Source organism: Protopterus annectens, chromosome 14.part0 (assembly GCF_019279795.1).
Source record: "Protopterus annectens isolate FY-2018-M chromosome 14.part0, PAN1.0, whole genome shotgun sequence".
NCBI lineage: Eukaryota > Metazoa > Chordata > Ceratodontiformes > Protopteridae > Protopterus > Protopterus annectens.
The window spans coordinates 661,405,522-661,430,184 of NC_056748.1; the positions used below are offsets into that span (position 1 = coordinate 661,405,522).

Below are 24,663 nucleotides of genomic sequence, written 5' to 3' on the forward strand. Positions count from 1 at the left end.
TCAAAAAATAGTAAAGCAAAGAGCTGCAAACCACTCGACAATTTATTAAAACAAACTGATACGCAAAAGAACTAAGTACTTTTGTCCTTACAGAGGACTTTTTCAAAGTTAAAAATTTCCAGGTTGCTTGATTGCTTGTGACCTTTTAAAAATTCTCTTTGACCAATCCCCTTACAGGATTCAACCACAATAGCTCCTATTCAGTTAAGTAATTGAAAAACAAATTCCACCCTTTTAAAGGGGACCTCATAACATTCCCTTTCCACCAAGGTATGGCGATCTCAGAGATTGTATATATAAGTTCAGGGTGTGTAGAGAGCTTGCTCTGCACATTGAGGGGTACAGTAGGGCTTGCCCCTGTGCAAAAAGAATTTTTAAGGAGAGTGATTTTCTACATTCACACTGCTTCATGTTTTCATCATTTTTTTGGCTTGTTGGCACTCAACGTTTCAATAGGGAGCCCCATGTTTACAATACAAGCAAGAACAGGAACAGTAATGGACTCAAAGGAGTGGATCATCTCTCTTTAAACCAACAGTGATATTTTTGAGGAGTTCGACAAAAAAATAAAATTAATTTTAATAGAAGTGCCTATTGACTAGCGGTGCAGATTTAGCAGTGTGCCATTCAGCCTAATATAACATTGCAATTGGAAGATCGGGGAGGATACAGGTATAAAACACATGGGTCAATGTACATAACTGACTGAAAGCCACAATGTATTTCCAGATGGCAATGGAGAAAGCATACATTGCTATCAGAAAACTGAACTGAGGAAGTAAGCTTACAACAACAAACCATTAGTGCAGAAAACTGAACTGAGGAAGTAAGCTTATAACAACAAAACATTAGTGCTAAAAACTAGATATCAGAAAGGAAAGGAAGACAAGCACAAATGAAATAGAATCAGACACTGTGGAAAAATGAACTATAAAACATTGTTTTGATTTCATAATTCTTACAAAATATAAAAATAGATCTTCAACAAGGAAAACTCTGGTTTACATTAAACTATATTACATTTTCTTTGAAAGAATAAAGTTGGTGTTTCTGGTTTGAGTAGAAACAAACAAATGACATATTTCATGCTCAGATTAGAAAGAAGTCATCTTTTTCTCAATCTTATTCATGGAAACTACATCATTTTTCAAACTTTCCTGTCATTACACAAGATTTCGGAATCTAAATTAATGTACCTTATTTCAGAAAGCAGCACAAGCTAAAAGGAAAAAAAAAATATCTGGTGTGTAAAACCTTATGAAGGTCTTGCCATAGAGAACTAGGCAGTCTTAACTTATAATTGAACCTTGCACCTGTATTATGATATAACTAGACTTCTGACTCCAACACAATGATTTAGTTTAAGGTTCATTGTTATACTCCCAGAGTGGAAGGACCACTGCATTATGCTATACAGTGTTCTCTGCTACGAACTACACAGCAACTCTTCTGTAAGTACTATCACCCAAAGGGCTTCAGTCTGCCATTGGCTCAACAGAAGTTGAGTCAGTCATCAATGCAGCCTACTGGTCACCTCTATGCATCTGTTGTTAGTCCCTTTTGTAAAGCATTTAAACTATATGCATATCATTAAATATTTAACAACAAGTACTGCTGCTGCTGTGTACCTGTGCATGCATGTGTATCCAAGTGTGTGTGCTGCATGCTTTCATCTTTGAGTGAGGATGTGGTCATGTAAAGTTAAGATGCTGCTGTTCCATAACCTCGCAGATGGTGTAGAAGGATAAAGCCCTGACTGTGGTCTGGCTGACCTATCTTTGTGCAATAGTTTTATATATATATATATATATATATATATATATATATATATATATATATATATATATAATATAATTATATATATATATATATATATATATATATATATATATATATATATATATATACACACACACAATATAAATATATTTTATATATATATACGTTACATCTATACAACTATCTTAACATTTTCTCTTCTGTCACTTTCTACTTTTATTACTGCCATTAAATACATACCACCTATAATCTACATATTCCCACAACCTATCTAAAAGATTCTAACTATATCTATCCTACCTTTAAGTTTAACTCTCTAATTCTACCTTCCCACTACACCTAGCTTTTCCTTCCCCCCCAAAAGAATTTGAGCTGTATTGTTAAATATTTGTTTAATTTGAGCTGTATTGTTAAATATTTCTAACTGTTTAATTTTCCTACATGCTAATGTTCCATTGTTACTGTATTGCGCCTTTTTACAACATATGTGCTGTTTAGTTTTCTATATTATTTCACCTGCTTTATAAGTAATTGTTTCCTTACAAATTCATTTAATGATTTTCATGCAACTTGGAGCTTTTCTCCCCAGGCATCTGCTGAAAATGGGTCCCAAGCCCAGTGGACTTTCCTGGTCAACAAATGTCAATCAATCAATAAATAAATAGTTGGGGTGCTTGATGGTGCAGGCTGGAAGGATGGATGTGCCTATCCTGAGTGGGAGAGGGGAGGGTCTTGGCTAGGTCAAGCCTTCACTCCTGACATGAACATTGTAGGAGGGCAGGGATAGTGTCACATGGATACACCGGGGATGGGGGTTAGAGCAGAGAAAACATGGGCATGTCAATCCAAGCTAGTAATGATAGCCTTGTTGGCCTCACAGAGGAGCACACAGCAAGTTATAGAGAAGCATAAGCAGTCCCTGTGGTGTTGCAAGTACCCACACCCCACCCAAGGGGAAAGGTTAGGCAATTTATAAAAAAAAATATGCTCACACTGCAAGATGCAATTTAGAGCTTCAAACTCACTGATGCCTGCTTAGATGACAGGCCCACTGGACAATTTACACTCTTAGTGATCTAAGTAGAGATCTTCCCACCTGTGGAGTGAATAGGTTCAAGTTCAATAGTTGGGTGGCTTGATAGATGGCAAGGTGGGGGAGAGCACACAGGCAGAAAAAAAATATATGGTGCCTCTTTTGTTCTTCCAAGCCATGCAAAATGTATAAAATTATACTGTGCAACTATAAAAAAAATCCTACCCGATTTGTTTGCAGTAGGACCTGCAGTTTATACATTTTTAACAGATAACATCTACACACCTTTATAGTAAATTGCAGTCTAAAAAATACTAATTCTGGTACTTTGTTGATTATTTGTGAAAATGTTTTCTCATTATATCTTAAGAGTTGAAAAGTATTGTTGAATGAATTGCCAGTACACTACGGGCCATTTCTTGTCTCATACAGTCTGCTTAACAATTTTGACAAAACTATCTGTTGCATTAGCCCAGTCATAAACTGCATTGATCTGCCCACCACCCAGATTTCTGATGCATTTGCTATCCATACTGGTTGTACCTCGTGTTTCTTGGGCTGTATAGTGGAATGCGCATTAGAAAAAGACCCCAAAGCCTTGGCCACCCAGAGTGGAGTGTTTTGTTCTGAGGCCCCTATATGGCTGTGTAATAGCAAAGGATGGTGCAGTGATCTCTCTGCTCCTTCTTTGGAAAGTGGGTGGGAGGAGATCCTGACAAGGGGGGGCTATAAATGTTGAAGCTCCCACATTCTCAGTGCACCATCCCAAAGCAGCTAACCCCGGCCAAGCATCGTCAGGGTAAGTCGCACTTGAACTAATAGCATGCTAAATACTATATAAAAATGTGGACTTCACTATAGTTTCTTATTATAAAGTAATATCAGTGTGAGATACTGCTTGAGAAGTCAAGTCTGACCCCAAACAACTGTTTAGCATGTTGCAGTTTTCTTATGATGCTGTTTATCTGGGCTATGGTATTTTCATCAGGAGAATTTAAAAGCTGCAGTTTGCTGATGCATAAAATACATCTGAAAAAAACAGTACAGAGAAAGAATGAATGATGCAATAAAAAATATTGAGTCGGAAGCAAACTGTTTAGATTATACAAGAAGAGATCAAGTCACACAGTCCTAGCACACAATTAAGAATCTTATAAAAAGATTAATTGCATCTTATCATTTAGAAGCAGGACTTTTTTGTTCTCCTGTGGCATAAGCAAATCATATTTCCAGTAAATGTATATACTTTGCCATTACAGAACAAAGTGACTTTGAGACTGTTCATTTTAAAATAACATTCCTGTGACTGTCATTCAGCACTGTATTAAGTAGAGGTTTTCTGCAGATTTTTCTTAAACAGAGTAGTCAAGCCTTCCATGTAGATGCTGTTATAATAAATACTTGGCTTTTGCAAAACTAGTATAAATGAAATAGACCATTTCTCTAGCATCAGATTAAGTCAGTTGATAGGAATAACACCATTGTTCATGAATTATATTAAAACTGTTGCAGTAAATAGGCTTAGATTTTGCATATACAGGGTGTAACTGCAAAAGCTGGCAGGACCATTGCTTTAAATCATGACTTGGCAACAGAGATCACTAGACGGAAGTCTGTTGTTGCAAACTGCACTGACTTGTGAGTTCTGTATGATTTGACTAAATATGGTTTGTTTTGGGACTCTGAGAGCCTCTGCTGTGCTCTCCCCATCCCTAAGCATTTTTGGCATTGATGGGCTGGGCTAATCTACTGACTGAGCATCACACAATGACCTGAAGCTCTCTACCAAAAACAGACATTTACAGACTGATTTCCTATTTAGGAAATTATTGCTTCACAACAAAGCCATTCATTCATAGTGCAGCATATTTGCAAGCTGCTGTCTGACTACAAGGAATCCAAGGGCAACTTGTATTACATTTTATCACAGAGCCCATAACATTCACCATGGGAAATTAATAATTGCTTGACAAAAAAAAAAAAATTATATAATTTTTACAACTGTAGGCAATACTTCTGAACATTTATGTCACTTTTTCTGTTTTCACCGAGTAGTACAGCATGCACTATTTCCTTGCCTAATGCATCTTCTTTCAACCAATGAAAATTAGTTGTTCTTATACAATGCTATTCAAAATAAATATATGCAAGAATAACAGACACTAGACAATCTAACAAATGCTTGATGTTATTAAATAATTTTTATGACCACCCAATATAACTCCTGCTAATTTAAAATCAGTTTCTTGAAAAAAAAATAGGAAACATAAGAACCATTATGTTGTGATTATTTTAACATGTTTGTAATCAAAACTGTAAGTTAGCAAGTATCAAATAAAAACTGCACAGATGTAAGAAAAACAAACTGTGCAATGGTCTTTTAATGTGGCAGTGATACCTTTGACTTCAAAACGGAATACATGCATACTGAAGATAGAGTTAAATAGTTAATTGTTTCTTAGATGTTTCCTTGAATTCTTTTAATTTTTACATGTCATAATTCTGGAGCATCATCTGAAAAACTGGGTAACTAGAACATGTAAACTATGCCTCAAAGTCTGGAAATAAATCTGATGAGCACTAGGCGAAATGCACAGGAAGAAACCATGAGGTGTAAAGTTCCTTAGGAGGGAGGGTCAAAGAAAGTGATCCCCCTCTCCCATCCATGTTCTCCCAATGGATGCATCATCAGATACAAGGTAGCAGTTTGTCCCTCCTCAGTAGAGAAATTAACTTCTTTGAGAGAAGTGCAGAGCTTTAAGCACAAAAACACAAATGTAATCATTGTTATAAGAAGCTTTAGGTAAAGAGTAGAGTTCTGCTGTGGAGAGATAACATTGTGACAATAAAGCATGCATGTAATGCACTGTGAAGGACAGGATATCTCATAAGCTGAGTTTCAGGGTATCCTGTCTTACCTTACACTTATATAAATGTCATTCCCCATCAGCTTTACAGATATACTGGAATGATGTACTGCAATTTGCAAACAACCTTTTCATTTTTCAAGGTGAGAAAAAAATGGTACTGGAACTTAAGCATTTGTAAATTACTTTACAATTATTTTTGCGCTTTATTATGGCAGTCATGTAACTATATATTTATTTTCAAAACTGCTTCTTGTATGATGATTTGAAGAATGAAAACAGAATGCTTCTCTGTAATATTAAATCAAGCAAACATCAAACAAATTGTGAAATTCCAAATTATTATTTTGTCTTATTATGGCTGTATATGTTTTTACTCTGTTCTGATGCTGTGCCTATTTGTTTTTAAGATAATTTGTGAGAGATTGTGGTACGTTGACAGAAGGGAAGATGTGTGACGAAGAGGAGACAACTGCATTGGTTTGTGACAATGGTTCTGGTCTCTGTAAGGCAGGCTTCGCCGGGGATGATGCTCCCAGAGCTGTCTTTCCATCTATTGTGGGACGCCCCAGACACCAAGTAAGCTAATTGCACTTTACTGTACACAAAGGCCACCAACATATACTTATTAAAATTCAACATTATACAAGAATGTTTATACTGTATGACCTTTTGGCATACATACTGTAGTTAAGTGAAATATTCATGCTGTAAAAATTCTACCTTTGCTGTGAAAAATTAATAACTGATATGAAAGACTATTACAACTACCATATATGCTTTATGTATGTATGCATGCTACCACATATGCTTTATGTATCTATGCATGCATTTCAAGTGCATTAGCTAGTTTAGATCACTGATCCAAACAAACCATTTTCAGGCTAGCTTGATGGCTACAAATCAGAAGTAAAGCTAATAAGTAAACACAACAGACAATAATGAAGGAGTAAACTTTCCATAAGTTGCTTTACAATGAAGGGCATCAATATGATTTTACAACCTACAAAAAAACGTGTACATTGCGCAACCATATGATGAGTGTAAATGAATATTTGTGTACAAGTATATCTGTATTTATAGTAATTAAAACATTTACATCATTATTTATAGGAAGGGAGAGGGGGAAAGAAATAAACCAAAAAGGAGAGGACAGAATTTAAAAAAAGATGGAGCCCAGATGAGGGCTGTTAACCGAATTATTAAAATGAGAAGATGTTACAGAAGAATTACAGTGTTAATGAACTGTTATGAAAGCAAGAAAGACAGAACAACTTAAATAGGATACTGGATAAAACTGAGGTATAGAATACGGAGTATGGATCTCCATATGAGGCAGGTATTCTCATTGTATAACACAGGGTTAAGAAAGCTTTCATTTTTAGATTTCAGTTTTAAAATCCTGTTTATTATGGTATTAAACTAGAAACACTATCAACTCATACCTTGTTGGTGACCTGAATGCAAACTAGAGATGTACTCTGGTCATGCTTTCATATTAAACATAATGTAGCACCAGTTAGTATTAAAACGTACCTTTAGCAAAAGAATCAGCATGCAAGACCCAAAGAGATCAAACATGTAAATATTGCAAGCCACTTCTTATAAAATGCCCACCATTTCTTGTGCTGTTTCTCTTTCTAGTGAATGATAAATAATTTGGGCTCTTTCTCTGTTATCTGTCATTTCTTAACAAAATGTTAGCCATCAGAAGGGTGTGGTATGCTAACTGCAGCTGCAAAAATGTTTGGCAAAGCATCATGAAATGTCATCAGAAGCTTTCCAGTCATAGACCTATCAAGCCTGAGGAGTCATCTCTTTTACCATTTTTGGCTAAAGTAATGGAACAGTTAGACTTAGACAAAGAGGCCTGCTCACTGCTTTGGAATTGTTTCCCTTATATCATTGAAGATTGTTGATTTTATTGTTATGTTTTATTTACAATTTGATGATCAAGGTTAAGTTGTATAAATTACAGATAATGGAGTGTATTATTAGTAGTATGGAAACTGACTTTTTCAAATGGAGACTGCATTATTATATCACAAATTTTTCACTGGAGCTCTTTCAACCCTACTTTTCTTTTGTAGGGCGGGAGCATGCACATTAGATACACACACATCCACACACATCTGTGTATGTGTACATACATGTATGCATACACATCTATATATATATATATATATATATATATATATATATATATATATATATATATATATATATATATACACATACACACACACACACACACACAGATATATATACACACACACACACACACACACACACACACATAGATACATACACACACACCCTTAAAACCAAGTGAACTGTGATCTTTCATTTCTGTTCTGCAACGGAGTCCTTAAATTATTTTCTCCTGGATTAACTTGTGTAGGCATTAAAAACAGCATTGCAAATCCTACCCTGAATTTATAACAGTAAGCACTTGCAGCAGTAACAAAGCGACAGAGGATATAATATGCAGCTACTATGTACTTTTTTAATCACTTAAATTGGCCATAACACACACTGCAGGATGCACTACAAATGTGACTTGCTGCTGGCATAAGTGGAGCCGTCACATATTTCACTGACTATTCTTCTACAGCCACTCCGGATGAATCTGGAGCCACTGTGTGTGCTGCAAAAGAACTGGATAAGACATCGTAATGGTTTGCTTTCAACAAGATGTTCCACAGCCAACTCAGTTTATGCATTTACCTTGGCATCCAGAAATTTTACCTGCCGCAGCTTTGCGCTAATTAATTTATCCATGGCACATAGGTCTTTTAACACAAATGATAGTGCTATATACAACACAAGTAGGTGGGTATGAATGTAACATCAAAGTGGCAATAATTATGCAAGTGAGATACAGAGATAACAGTGACTGCTATATTAATATCACCTAGTGACAAGTGAAGTTTGACATGGCCTCCAAAGAGAATTAGATGAGCATTTTGAGCACAACAATTTAAAGTTATAAAGATGCTATGCGTAAGCAAATAGCCATACTACTGCAGGTTAACATGGTGTTATCGATGCATGACGACTCCTGGTCTCGTTTAAGGTTTCAGGATAAGCAAGCATGGAAAACATGTTGTCTACTTACTGTAGGCAGTAAGACAGCAGCTCTGGGATTGAGTAAATCCACAGGAAAGATTTCATATGTTTAACTGCACACCATTACCTGAACAGTTGTAGCAAGGTGGAGGTGAGCAGGCTGAGAATGACAAAGGGATGGACACAAAATTAGAGACAATGAGACTAATTTTACTAACCAAGGTTACTAAATATGAAGACTCAGGAAAAAAAAGACAGAATTTATTTTCTTGTTAAAAACAGAGTGAGAAATTTTATATCATGAAAAACACTCTTGCAAAATTAATAAAAAATGCACATCCAGCTATCTAGTCATAGAAAAAATGTGCCATAGTTATCAGACAGAAACAGTTATTTACTCCAGTAAGTACTGCTTTGTGATAGTGAAAAATGGACACTACTTCCAGTCTACCAAGCCCTCATTAATAAGTTTCCTATCTCATACATGTTATCTGTAAATTGCCTCATTTTTTATCCTTAGAGTTTTACTGTTCCTGTAACTTTGCTACAAAGACATAATTCTTATCAATTAGTTTGATACAATGGAACTGACTTTTTATATATGTGAAATAACCTCTCCTCATATTATTCTGGCTCTCCGCTGTGCACATTGATTTTTTTCATATTATTCCAGCTGGGGATAGCAGTGAGAGGACATGCCTGTATTTTTTTTTTATTTGTTTATATTATTACCTTACTACTACTGCCGAAGGAACATTTTCTGATCTATCTCAGCATGCTAGTTTCATTACATCTCCTTGCATGGATAAGATTAGCAAAACATCATCTGTTTACAGAGCCACACTTTTTACAACACTGTGTAAAGGAAACCCTTTTGCAATACAATTTTCTGTTGTCAAACATTATACAATTTTTTTTTATATTAGAAACTATATGTACTTTCATTAAGTGTACTCAGAAGTGGTATTTATGCGACTCCCATGGCACAGAGAGATACAGTACCTTCTTAGCTATGACCTATGTGACCTTGGTTCAGTTAGTGGCTTTGGGCAACTGACAGAGTAGCAGGAAGGGACGGGGGTGTGTCCATCCTGCATGATGGACCTGGTGGAGTCTAGGGTTTGTGCAGTGGAAGGCATTCGCCAAGAGCTGATTAGGGTGGGAAGATGGCTAACCGTCCATAAAAGTGAGACAAGATGATGCATGCTCACATTGCATGCCCCCCACACTGCAACCATTGAATCAGAGGTAGAGAAGGGAACACAGGCAGAGGTCTTAAGAGAATGTCCCTCTAGCACATATAGCACAGTGCTGCCCCCAGGATACTCTTAGGTTCCACACTGGCCCCAGATGCAAGACATGCAAGTCCTGGGGCAGAATGGAGTGACTGCTGGAGCCAGTGCTAGATGTGGGGTGTTGGAGACAGCTGTTAGAATGAAGTATAGAAGCATAACATCCATCCCCCCCCAAAAAAAGAACTGGCACTTACAAAAAATGTAAGACAAGCAAGGTAACTATGATGCTCATACATTTGCAGTTAATGATTTTACACCATTTAAATTTTCAGCATACTTTAATCTATATGAATTGCCATTGCTTTTTTAAACTTTTCATTCTGTCATACAAAATATTATGGGTAGTCACAGCACACAAAAGCAACACTTGTCTATATCCAGACATTTATATTTCATAATTTGTATGAACCTGTGTGTCCTAGACCTAGGGATGTCACTGTTCCCCTTTGCTCAGCCCTCATGAGGCCAGTCATAGAATATGATACCCCCTTTTTATGTATCTGTGCCGACACATGCAACAACTGGAATGCCCACAGAGATACCTTACTGAAAGGATACAAGACCTAATATGTCCTACATGGAACGACTCATAGCCTGCCACTATACTCAGTATCCTACAGATTGCCAAGAGGTGACCCATGTCTGGCATACAAAGCATCCTCTGACCCATTACTGATGGATTTACTGCACATCAAATCAAATGGCATAAGAAATACTTAGTCTTGAGACCTAAACCTCTTTTGCAAAATCAACAGAATGGTTGGGAGGGACAAGCATATTTTGCAGTGGATACCATTGCTGTAGAACAGACTCTCCCATCCACATAAATCAAAGTTAATCCCTGTCTATTATCAAGTGCAACTTAGATCTATGGATAGGAAACAGAAAATTACCCCAGGACTGCCCTCTGTACTTCTAATGGACATCTGCAGCTCCTAAATGCTTTATCCCATGCACGAGTCCCCTCAAATTATTTATGGTATGACCCCAGTTATTCACATTAGGGGTAATATATAATTATCAACCATGGGATGGATAAGGACAATCTATAACCAAATGAGACCGATTATTTTGATGAGAAAAAGAGAATCTGACTAGGTTCAAAATGGTCTGCAAAGTCAGCTAGCTTGGTACTTACCTATGAAACTATGAACTATTAAGAGCACATCCCAGTGGCAAATAATTCCTTCCTTTCTATCTTCATTTCTACACTCCCTCCCACCTTCACTTCCTTCTTTGCTCCATCTTTCTGTCTCCCTTTCTCTCGTTTACATTTATTAATGAGTAAACATGCAAAATAACATCTGTGAGGGAGGGATATAACCCATCAGGCACTTCACTAACTATCCCATCTTAAACAATTCCTGTGCTCCTGTAAAGGATTTTAACAAAAAAAAAAATCTGAAAAGCACATTTTTGCAGTTATTGCTACAATATTTGCACTGACGTTTCGGTTGTGGTTTACCTCACACTATTAAATGCTGTGTGATTAAATAGTAGGATTTAGAATCCTAATGTCACATTCCTGCCACAGCATCTACAACACCCAGCAGTTCCTATCAAACTTCTTTCCAACTATGCCACCACTGACAACCGGACTCTCTCTTAAAGCTCAGATTGCATTTTTGACAACATAGCATTGTTCTGATACTGCATTCTTTCGGAGGTCTTTGGTTTTCTGTAATTACAGCAGCAGGGTGCACCGTCATATACAGCTTTTTGAGTTTCCTGTATCCATTTGCCAATGTGGTGGTGCAAGTTAGATAGCATAGACCTGGCTGCTGAGGAGGTTATGGGTGGAACAGAGTATAATTTTAAGGGTCCAGTTTTGAACATTTACGTCCACTACTTTGAAAGTGCTGAATTACAAAATAGGGCATTACCTTTTAGTGCTATTTTTCCACGAAAGTTCTCATTTTTTGAGATAATATATAACCAGCCATCAAGTGGTCTGAACATTGGCTCTAGATAACTGTCACTGCTGAAGTGATGCCCTAAACCTATGTGCAAAAATGGGTACTGGGGTTGTGGATGAATGGGGTTATAGCAGTGCTCTATTTAAGCTTAATGGCATGGGTTAAAAGACATCTCATGGTCTCTTCAGAGAAGTGGGAGGAGTGTGATGTAGAAGTTTGTCCTTCTATCCATCACTAAGATACAGTGCTTAAAAAAAATGTTCATAGATTCATAGGTTCATAGATTAGTACTAGGCTAACTGCTCCTGTCGGCCATTTTCAGCCTAGCCAATTACCCAATGTGAAAATCAAATCCTGCACCTTATGTTTGTAAGGTAAACACCTTAACCATTATGCCAACCTCCCACCCAGAGATAGGTTTATAGGTTCATAGATTAGTACTAGGCTAACTGCCGTTGTGGGCCATTATAATTCTCGCAAATTACTCCATGTGAAAATCAAACCCTGCACCTTGTGTCTGTAAGGTAAACACTATAACCATTATGTCAACCTCCCACATTTATGAATCTATGAACAACACTAAATTGTTTATGAAATACTGTAGCTTATTTGATTGCATACATGTTAACATTACCACAGTATGTAGTTATTAGGAAATATAAGCATCAGTTTTCACATATGTAATATGACTATGATCACTTCTAACGTGGGAGCTGGTGCTCACAATACTGTCATAGCCACTGATTTTGTGGATTAGAATAGCGTAGGTTAAAGCCTAGCTAGGGATAAATCAGCTATTTGTTAGTGAAAATTGAGTTAATGACAGGAGTGTCACACTTTATTAGTCAAAGTAAACTGTTATGTCTAGGGCAGTGTTGCACCTATACTTGTATTTTCCCATTAAACAGTTGCCAGTAGTCTTCCAGTAAAGCAATAATTTTTTAAGTCAAGACTTTGTTCTGGCAGTTGTATTTTCCTAATAGAATGCATCCCAGCCCCCTTGATGACAACCTTGTCTTCAAGTAAGTTAAACAAAAGATACATTCACTAAGTAAACACACACAGTTTAGTAGTGCAGTTATAGAGTTGCTTGCATATTGCTGAAAGAATTGCTGTATGCTCGTTTTGAATCCATTTCACAAACATGACCTTGTTCCTAACCATACATAAATGAATATTGTTTGTGGCAGACACGTCTGTGTTTCAGATTATTCATCATTAAAAGAAAATGGCGTAAAAGGTACAAGAATGAAGGGGAAAGTTAGGCTGATTACTAGCTTCTTTGCTAAATGGCTGCAACTTGAGCATTACTTATCAAAGGTTATGTTAGTTCTGTAAAACCAGACAAACACTGAAGCACATTATTATGTGTTTCTTTTGCATTTCTAAAAAGGGCCTACATCACATTGTTGAAGTTTTACAACTTTGAACGCTATATGGTCGAACCCATATGTTCAAAGTTGCAAAACTTTGAAAACTTAAAAAAAAATAAAAATAATAAATAAATTACCTGGCGGTTGTAAGCAGGGGGAGCAAGCCCCCCTGCACCACCCACACCCCCCGCTCTTTAAATATACCAACTCAAAGACTGCACTACAATGCAGTACAGTGCAAAAAGGGAAGATTTGCCTTTACTACACTGTAGCACGATCTCTGAGTTGGTATATTTAAAGAAAGGGGGTTGTGGGGGTGCAGGGAGGCTTGCCCCCCTGCTTACAACTGCCAAGTATGTTTTTTATTATTATTTTTTTAAGTTTTCGAAGTTTTACAACTTTGAAGATATGGGTTCAACCATATGGTGCCTGAAGAAACTTAGGCAATGTGATCATCTTCTTCTTCTTTTCGGCTGCTCCCATTAGGGGTCACCACAGCAGATCAACTGTTTCCATTTCTTCCTGTCCTCTGCATCTTGCTCTGTCACACCAACCACCTGCAAGTCCTCTCTCACCACATCCATAAACCTTATCTTAGGCCTTCCTCTTTTCCTGTTACCTGGCAGCTTCATCCTTAGCATATTTTTCCCAATATACTATGCATCCCTCCTCAGCACATGTCCAAACCAACGTAATCGTGCCTCTCTGGATTTGTCTCCAAACTTCCAGCCAGGGCTGACCCTCTAATATACTTATTCCTAATCCTGTCCATCCTCGTCACATCCAGTGCAAATCTTAACATCTTCAACTCTGCCACGTCAAGCTCTGACTCCCGCCTTTTTGTCAATGCCACCGTCTCCAACCCATATAACATAGCTGGTCTCACTACCCTCTTGTAGACCTTCCCTTTCACTCTTACTGGTACTTGTCTGTCACAAATCACTCCTGACACTCTTAGGCAATGTGATATAGACCCCCCCCCCAAAAAAAAATGCTTCAGGGCTAACAGCTGTGTGATGATTGCATGCACCTGCTACTGCGTTAGAAGTGTTGCCTCGATAATGGAAAAGTATCCAAGTTTCTACTGCTATAACTTACAAGGCACAGCTGATTGCCTTCATCGTTTTTGTTACCACATTGCAGATACAGGAAAGAAAAATAATGCGTATACAATGCTTTGATAGTTTGCCTGACCCCTGAACCTGAAGTATAAATTCCACGGTGACATCTGTTATTATTATTACCATACTACATGTCATTAATTAGCCGCATGAAACACTAATGTGTGATTATGCAGAACATTCTGAAAATAGAACTGAACCCTAAACAGGTTTACTCAGCTAGCAGTACACATCCTTTTTATACATTTCCATAGTTATATTTTGCATATCTGGCAAAGTAGCAGTAACAGAATATCTGCACATGCAAGGATTCAGAATGAAACACTACAGCGCGGTTAGCAGCTTCATTTCCTTAGCAGTATTACTGATGTGTGCCAAACAGAACATTTGTAACTGCTATAGTCTGAAAGCATCACACCTATAAATTAAAGGTCTGTTTTATAAGGGAGGGAGAAAGCCATAACTGCAGTGCTCTGCTTGAGAAGTTTAATTGCAAATGGGGACACGTTTGAGATATTGGGCCTGTTTCTACAACTCAAAGTAAATGATATACTCTGGTATAAGCCTGCCCAGATTACAAAAGATTTTATCTCAGTGTAAGTCACTTATTCTGGTTTTAGCCCTATTTATAAAGCAGGCTTACACTGGGGATCAGATTCCAAAATACTTTACCTCAAATGGCTTCCTCAGAGAATACACCAGAGTAAGTCACTTAAACCAAGAGCAAGTCCTTTGTAATCTGCTCCCTGGTGTAAGCATGATTTGTACATAGGCCTTATAATGGACTAAGGCAATTACACTGAGACAGGTCTTTCAGAATATTTCCATCTGCTTTTTCACACTATTTTCACATTCTGTATAACTTTGCAATAATATTGTGCACCTCTGTTGAAAAAAGCAGCAGCATATTTATACATGCAAGTTCTGGAAGCATCATATGGCCCATAGACCAACATAATTTGGAATTTAGATTTACTGTTTATCAGGAATTTATGTTTCACTGTCAATAATCTTGCATACTTCTGACAGAATTCTGGTATATGTAAAGATTAGAGATTGGTTAAGATCAATCCAATCAGTCAAGTAATTCTACCGGTCAGTGTGTCTATATTATATTCCAAAAACAAGTTAACATCAAAGCACCTTTGCAACAAAATGAGAACACTTATTTTCACTTCACCTTGGTAAAGTGCAATGGCATCATGAAAGAAGCCTGAAGGGGACTCCAAATTAAGGGCTGTATGGATCCATTCCATATAACCAAGAAAATTTAGAACAAAACTAATAACAAAATTCTATTTCTAATGTCTATGCCAAAATAGCTCTAACATGACAGCTATAGGGTAAAAAAAAAATCGTTATACGATGTAGCTATCTGTGAAAGTGTCTAACACCAATTTATTTTATTTAATTTTATTATTCTTAGTACTAAAAGTATCCTAGCATTTTCATTACAGCATACAAGGTATGTATATTTCATTAAATAAATAAGAATTGTTGAAAGAAATATGGGGAGAAAAAACACAAAGCATTTATTTCACCTATTGCATGCATTTCTCTGTTATTACTGTGTAGTGCCTTGTCAAAGAATATACAATCACTCGTGTCTGAAATGTAAATGCTCTTATACCCTGTATTATATACTGTTTATACCATATATTGTTTATTACTATCAAACATTGCTCTTTCTCTATGCCCACTGCCAAATGTTGCTTCTATTTGTTGCAGTTGTACATTGATCCTTTCTCACCGCTATGCAGGCTTTGTCATACAGTGTATAGGATTATGCATGCATACTGTACCAGCAATTCATTCACCAGGCCTCCACTGAAGAACTGGTATCCCTTCCACACTGGTTCTCTGTTTTATACTTATTGTTTACCAGGACACTCAATGGTTTCCTGAGAAACACAAGTAGGATGAACCAGATACTGTCAAATGAAGGAATATCACCACATCTTTTCTTCAAAATGCTTCCACCTGATCTCCTCAGTAAGAAGATCCTGTGCACTTTCCTTACATCTCCAGTACTCTATTGCTTCTATCCCATCTGCCCTGGAATCTTTATTGCAGTCTATTTGCCTTCCTATCCACAGTCCTATACTATAATACATTTCTATCACCTATTAGCCCCAGTCTCTCTCTTTCTGTTAAACAAAGGGCCTGTGGCTGACCAAGTTTGCAGATGACTAAGTCAGGTGCTGTCATGGACTCCCTAATTGATGTTAACATACTGCAATAGGGTCTCACAGCTACAAATAACTGGTGCCAAATTCATGGCCTTAAATTAAAAACACAAAAAATGTATTTTCGTACTATTTGGCAAAAACATGGCCTCTACTGATTACCACATCAATGGCAACCCCCCTAAGCCCACAACCTGTGGTGAGAGATTTGGGTACTCAGGTTGACAATCTCACATTTGACCATCATGTGGCAGTGGTGATCAGAAAAGCCTTTTACTTGGTTCATCTTATAAGTAAAGGGATCGCATCCAGAAAAAAGGAGGTTATTACCTCTTTGTACTCGTCCTTTATTAGACATGTGATTGAGTATAATGCCCCGTTAGTATGTACCTCCACATGCACCAACTGCAAAGGCCACATAAATACTTCACAAAGAGGATCCATGGCCTCCAACACCTAACCTATGCGGACAGGCTTAAATCACTAGCACTCTACTTGGTATCATACAGATTGCTCAGTAGTGATCTGTGTCTCGCTTACATGGCAATATCAGAAACTGTCTTACTAGAGTTGCTCCATATCTGCAAGTCTAACTCCTCATGCATTACCCACTCAATAGACCTAAACCTAATATGCAACATCAACAAAACCTGCTGGAGAGACAGGTTTGTCTCCCAGAGGCTGCCCAGTCTCTGGAATAGACTTCCCACACATGTCAGAGTACCTAACTGGTACTCTTCAAACGCAGTCTTGATGAGTGGATGGGAAGCCATAAATTTGTCCAGGGGTTCCACCTTTGTCCCTCATTGACAGGGGAGACAGGTGCTGACTGAGGATTCTTTTTTGGGGATAAACTCTTGGTTAGGCTTGTAAGGGCCCCTGGGCCATTAGCCTAGTAACCTACCATGATCCTATGCTGTGCATACTATAATGATTTCCTTTTATGCAGAGAAAAAACGTATTCCCACCCACCTTCTCCTTGTCCTAACTGCCTCATAGCTCAAATGAGCTTAATCCTTTTTCTATTTTTTGTTTTGCCAAAATTTGGACCATTTTCTTTCCCTCCCTTATACTTGTACACATTTCTTTTTATTTCATAAGATACATCCAGCTCTCTTTTTTCAACCACCCCCTCTAATAGAATATTTCTGCTGGTTTATTTTGTAGCTGGGTTTCTCTAACTGTGCAGTACAGATGTGTGGCTGAAACCTGAAAAAAATGTTCCACAGAGAGAAATAAAATTGTGCAGAAATACCTAATATAATGGGATAATAAAATCTACTAAATTTGCTTGTAGTGTTAGTAACACTAACTGTAATCACAAATAATACAGTAAATTCTCAGTTAACCAGAACTCAAGCAACCAGAAAAAACATCAAAGAAATACAGTACAATTTTCATGTGTTGCACTTTGTTTTCCCCCTGCAAAAACATGCCTTATGTTTTCCCCCTGCAAAAACATGCCTTATGTTTTTAGAGATTTAAAAAGGAAGATAGGAATACATTCTTGCTCTCCCCACCCTGAGAACAAGTCAAACCAAACAAATAGCATAAGGTACAGTATTAGTGAGGCCTATTTTTAATAGCAACTCTCAAGCAACCAGAAACTAACTACAGTTATCTGGCATCTACCAATCCCCATTGGTGCTGGTTAACTGAGAATTTACTGTAATATGATCAATAAACTGACAGACATTGACCAGTGCATCAGTATAATAAATTAATGCTTCTGATCATTTTCACCCTGACCCAGTCCTCTGTTTTCTATTAATCTGTTACCCACTACACCAACCCCAAAATTCTCCAACCCATGTGGAACTTAATTCCTCTTTCCCATCCCATCATAATAAACTGGTGGTGTACTTACTACCTTCTTTCCCTACTCTCACAAAGCTAAAAGAAAATTGCTATTCTGGTTCTATGAGGAAGATATGAGGCGCCACAGAGCAAGTTACATAACGTTGCTTCTCCTCTCAACAAACTGTATTTTTGTATCCATTTATAAATTCTAACTTGTGTTTTAGTGAGACATAAATGATTAATTAATCAAGCAAGCATAAATGATTAATTAATCAAACAAGCAATCGCCGATTTTGTAAAACTTGCCTAAAACTTTTTGCAGCCTTGGAGTTGGTTAAATTAGTTTTTGCCCACTGCATGAAGGGTATAGGTGCTTGCCACTATTTACAAAAACTGACTACACATACGTCATTCCATCCTGTGGGCATTAGAGTCTCACTGAAAGGGAAGCTAATAAAATGTCTCCCTTTTAAAATCCTGAGACTCACTTTGTGGATGCCAGAGACGTCAGTAATGAGAAACCAAAAATATGGAAGAAGAGTGAATATCTAAAATTGATCTTCTCCTTTAAACTTTTTTTTTTTTGCAGGAGGGCAGGCTTCCCAAAATCCCAGAACTCGTATAACACAGCTCCAGCATCATCATAGCCCATATCTAGGGAAATATTCTAAGAAATTAGTACATGTAAGTCCAGATTTTCCACCATTCGTCTCCATTTCACAGACTCAGCAAAGAGGATACCGAGACTTTGTGAACAGTTACTTCATAGAGCATATCCCAGTATCTTTCTCTGTGATGAATTTCGCCCTAGCTGTAGTTTCCCAGTTTTTCTTTATATGCCACATTAGCATATTTGCTCTTCACTGCACTTTAAGAGGTAGAACTGGATTTGTCATACTAATCCCTGATTTAAAATAAATAAATCTGTCTCTTGAGAATTAGGCTAGTCAGCACTAATTGAATGTCATCTCCATAACAGAATCCTTACAGAAGCTCACCTTCCATAACCAGCGCTCCTATAATAGTAACACCCTCTGCAGAGGAACTGGTCATAGGTCACCCTCCTCACCTCAAAAGTTCTAGATCACCCTTGCAGCCCATACCTGTAATGTACTTAATGCTCACACCAACTCAGCTATTTTAAAATACAGTAATGGAGGGGCACAACATTTATTTTCTAATACTTCAGATGTGGCTCTGTGATTTAGAGGAAAGAAGCCCTAATCATTATCCAGCCAACCTGATTTTAAGTAGTGGCTTGGAAGCTGGCCTGGTGGCTGGGCAGAGTGGGATGAGACTTGGGTAGTAATACTGCCCCCCCCCCATCCTGGGGGAAGTAAAGGTGGTTTCAGTCAGCTAATCATCATCATCATGCAATCAAAGGCTTCCATGATGCCAGAGCAGCCAGGAACAGGTAGGTGAGATTGATGCTGCAAAGCCAGTAATGTAGCCTTCAATGGCAAAAGCCCATGTGTGACATGCAGGTGCTTGTGCCACCCCCATGGGGGCAGGATTAATAAAAAAAAAGTAATTATAGCCTGCAGCATCCTGAAGTGTCTAATGGGGAGGGAGGGGTAGGATGCATTGTTTCTTAGTCTATGAACATTTAATGTGGAGGCCTCCAGTCAAAAGGAGTGAAGCCAGATCTCCAGGCCACTGGGAGAAGGGCATTAACATCCCTTGCTGAAACACAGTTGGTTGCAGCAGGCAAAATACAAACTACTCCATGGCTGCCTGAGTGATGACCCTCTCTAGCTGGTGTTCTGTCTCCACTGGAGACCCAGTGTAGTGTGATGTATTAGTGGGTTTCAGAGTGCAAGACTTCTAAGATAGGGAAGATGGTTAGCAAGCATGGAAGGAAAAAGCACTTAGAAAACATAATAATTTTAGTATTTCTGTTGATGCATGCCAGCCTCCTACAGACTTTATCCATCCAGATGAAATCCATGTCTATCTAAATTGTTAAATATTGTGGCCCGTCATTGGATGATTTCAATGTCATATGGAACTACTGACTATTGTCTGGATTAGCCATAGACAGCTTAACTCTGATTGTCCAAAACCATGCGCATACACCCACAGCCATACACATGCATGCATGCATGTGCACATGCACACACTTTTCACAATCCTATAACCAGTATGCATAGGCAAGACCATATCCTCACAGGCAGGCCTGATAGGCCTTTAAATGTGTGTGACTTCTACCCATCATGAAAAGACACAGTATATTCATTCATCTAATAATGGAGGCATGTGTCCTTGCCTTCCATAACTTTCAGTTCCTTCATTAGAAATCCTAAAACTACCCTTCATCAACATCAGTAATTTTCTGCCATAGCTACATTAAGCACATCCTACAGCACTTCAATTTCTTTCTCCCTCATTAGGATAAAAATATTAATTCTCAAAGAAACATAAGAAGAAACCACTTTTAATGGCTCATGTCTAGTCTTACTGAATAAATAAATCAGAGCAGCTTAAAATATATGTTCCAGTTCTAGGGCCGACAGAAGGGATTATGTATATTGCAAAAATGATTACAAAAATGGAGAAGTAAATAATACAGCTATTATAAGGATCACTGATCATGCTAACAATGCTTCTGAGTTCTGGAAGCAGGCAAATTTCATTTAGCCACAAGATACATTAACAAAACCTTCCTTAAGTTCTTTAATGGACTTCAGTCTCTGGCTGTTCTTTTCCGTTTTGAAATACAGCCATTTTTCTGCTGACATCACATATTTCTCTTGGTGGTGTTCATTTTTCCTCCTTTCCCATTCAACATGTGATATCAACCACTCTCTTTACCACCTGTTTCTGCCTCCTCTTTTTCTTCACTAGTCTACAAAACTTGTGACAAGAATACACTGTCCTGAAATATCACTGCTTTTCTTAGAAAAGTCCCCAACCTGCTGACACTAGGAGATGATAGCTTACACTTCATAACAGCATTGCACATCTTATTTACAACATGTTAAGTCTAGTCCTACATTTTCTTCGTCGTTTGATCTTTAGGAACAGACTGATATCTCATACCTCCGCAAACAGGTAAACCAACCTGTATAAAACAGCGTCACCTTCCTGCTCTATCTTAGTAATATGTGTTAAACCTAACCCTTTACCTTGTCTTAAAGTTTTTGTAAGACTATCATTAAACAAAACAGGTACACACACACACACACACACACACACACACACACACACACACACACACACACACACACACACACACACACACACACACACACACACACACACACACACACACACACACACTAAATTTTCCTCTTACTGCAAACCTAACCTGCAAACACTCCCACAAGCACTTAATTTATCCCCGTCCCTAACTGCAAACATTGGAACAGAAACACGCACGTGCATGCGCACACAAAAAACACACACACCAGCAATATACATAAAAAACACACACACCAGCAATATAAAATCTACTTATCTATTGAGACAAAATACACATTCAACAAGACAGATGTTCAATAAATCAGTGTTAGGATAAATTACCTTGCAGTTCATTCTTTCACATAACACAACAGAATGAATGGAACACGTATGTGTGGGTGGGTGTATTTATATATTTTATTGCTTCCCTTTATACATGGTGTAGCTTATTAAATCTATGTTACTTTTTTATGAATGGAATAAGTCACGAGGTTCAGCTTACAAGTTTCATTTTGGTAAAACTGGTGGGTATTTTTGGTCTGTTTAAATAATGTGCAATATTAGGTCTTCATGGTCTTATGGTGCTGTTGGCTATTTAGGCATTAGAATAGTTTTGTTTTATATATTTATTCCCTCCCTTTTGATGGGTGCTATATTCTAGAAGGACTAGCTGGGTCCCATATCCCCAATGCAAAGTCCATGAATTAAGGAAACCACTCCAGTCATCCAAGTTTTTTCAGCCAGTAGCTAATAAACAAACAAAATGATCCACTATTACAATCAGATACCTCCACAAATGAAAGGAAAATAACCACTCAGGATAAAATCTTGTAATGAAAGTGCTATTATTTATGAGACAGGTCTAAAAAGTAATACAAACAGTTTTGTACAAAACTGTCCATAATTGCCACATCACTTTGGGATTAATATGGTAAATATTTGCTCAGATACCCACATTTCCCAATATTTCGCGCTTGTAATTCAATTTACCATGTATGTTGTAGAACTTGATGGCAGTCAGGGCTGGCCTTTGGTCAGCTGATGCCTCAGGCAAAAGGACTGCACAATGCCCCCAACACACCACCCGGTGCCCCCATCCTGGCCTACCTACACCATCCAGATTGCTTTTTTCGTAGTTTTTCTCAGTTAGTTTTACTTTTCAGTTTTTCCTGTATTCATTCAACACATTTTAAAGGAACCCTTTCTTCACTACACCCTAGGTGGTCACCCAGTTGGTCTATGCCTAAGGCCGGCTATGGACACAGTAATAGAATAACTCTGTCTCAAAGTCAGTTTCATTTCTTTTTCTTTTTATTGTTCATTGGGGAATTATCTTTCAGACAAAATATTTATATCTTTCTTTCCTTTTTTATTTTACAATTTCACATCAGAAAGGAGGATCCTTTTCATATATTAGCCCTTAAAGAATAATATTATAACATTTATCTCCCAAATGTCTGCCCAGTTTATGTTTAAAGTTCTCCATTCAAAACCAAAAACACGCACGTGAGACTGAGTGCAAGGTTCAACCAGTAACTTGAGTTCTCCATTGCCAACTACTTTGTGCACGAAGGTAGATTTTATCGAAATGTAATAACTTTGTGATAAATACAAACTTTAGCACTGATTTGCACTCCTGCAAGCAAAACACTCCATAAATATAAGGACCAGAGTATCTATTATGCCAATGGCTCTAAACAGTAAAGAACCCATATACGACTGTCTAAAAGATCATAGCAAACGTACCATTCCTTCATGCGCTGTGAGTGATAGTATCCATTCAGTCTTCAACCACTAAGTCCAGATGTGCAGTCATGCACTGCTACAACATTATACATTTATTCCTTCCTTGTTGTAAAGGTAATCCAGTAGTACTTATGTGTAAACTTTTATCCCACATGACTAAATTGTTCGTCCAGTCTCACCAAAGTTCCTTTCCTTTGAACTAATCATTAAGCATACACATTATCATTGTCACATAAAACACTATACCAAAATGAATTTTATAGAGATATATCTGTCATCGCATTTTATATCTAACACTCAAAATACTGAACCTGAAATGAACAGAAAAAAAAAAAAAAGACTGAGCGCACAAAACACTGAAACAGCATGAATACTGAATCATAAAACACTGAATAATTTGATCAAATGCCATATTATAAACTCCCAACTACAAAACCAAGATCAAGTGCTGTCTTGGTAGTGGTACTGTTAGGGAAAGCATTTCTATTCACACAGTTACTAAACCTTATCCCTACCATTGCCTCTAATTCTAATCCTTTCAGAAACTCACAATTCATATGGATGAGACAATATGATTACATTTCTGAAAACTCGAACATAAAAAAAAAATAGTTTTTAGGTTTATGCAGGGGGGTCAAGCCCCCCTGCACACCCCCTGCAAATATATATACCAACTCAGAAATTGCACTACAATGAAGAAAAGAGTAAATTTCCCAATCCTCACTGTACAGAGATCTCCATTCCAAAGCTTCAAGTTTTCAAAAACTCGATCACATGGTCTTCTTGACCATATGAATTTTGAGTTTAAAAAAAACCTTGATCAGCTGATAGGGATCCATATATAATATACATATATCTACACACACATATATAGATATATATATATATAGATATATATATATATATATATATATATGTATACACACATGCACACCCACACACATACACTGATAATCAGGAAAAATCATTGTCTTTTACCAGACTATCCGATATGCCATCTATAATTATAACTGTGTAGTGGGTTCCTCAATCCTTAGTCCTAAAACTGTTTTTTTTTTTACTTGGTTTTTAGACAATCTTTCATAACTATTGCCAGTCAATTTTCATCTAGCTTCACTCCAGGCAATATCCCATATATCCCATAAGGTTGGTCTTACTGTGCTCCTCTAACAAAAGTTTAGCTCCCAAGTGTCAACAGCGATATGCCCCCCCCCCCCCAACCCTCAAGTTTCCCAGAATAACTACTGCATTTTTCATGTCTCTAAAAAGTTGGCATTTTCTCAGACTTTGAAGGGTGA

The 24,663-nt window shown here is 37.5% G+C and overlaps 1 protein-coding gene across 1 annotated transcript in view; it reads left to right on the plus strand.

Annotated features, from left to right (window-relative positions):
- Positions 1-3,509: 3,509 nt before the first annotated feature.
- LOC122789165 (actin, alpha cardiac muscle 1-like) overlaps positions 3,510-24,663 on the plus strand; it is a 108,585-nt gene continuing 87,431 nt past the window's right edge. The window contains exons 1-2 of the mRNA XM_044056409.1: positions 3,510-3,611; positions 6,090-6,258. Of these exons, the coding sequence (XP_043912344.1) occupies positions 6,130-6,258 (129 nt within the window). The 5' untranslated portion in view covers positions 3,510-3,611; positions 6,090-6,129. The remainder of the gene's footprint in view (positions 3,612-6,089; positions 6,259-24,663) is intronic.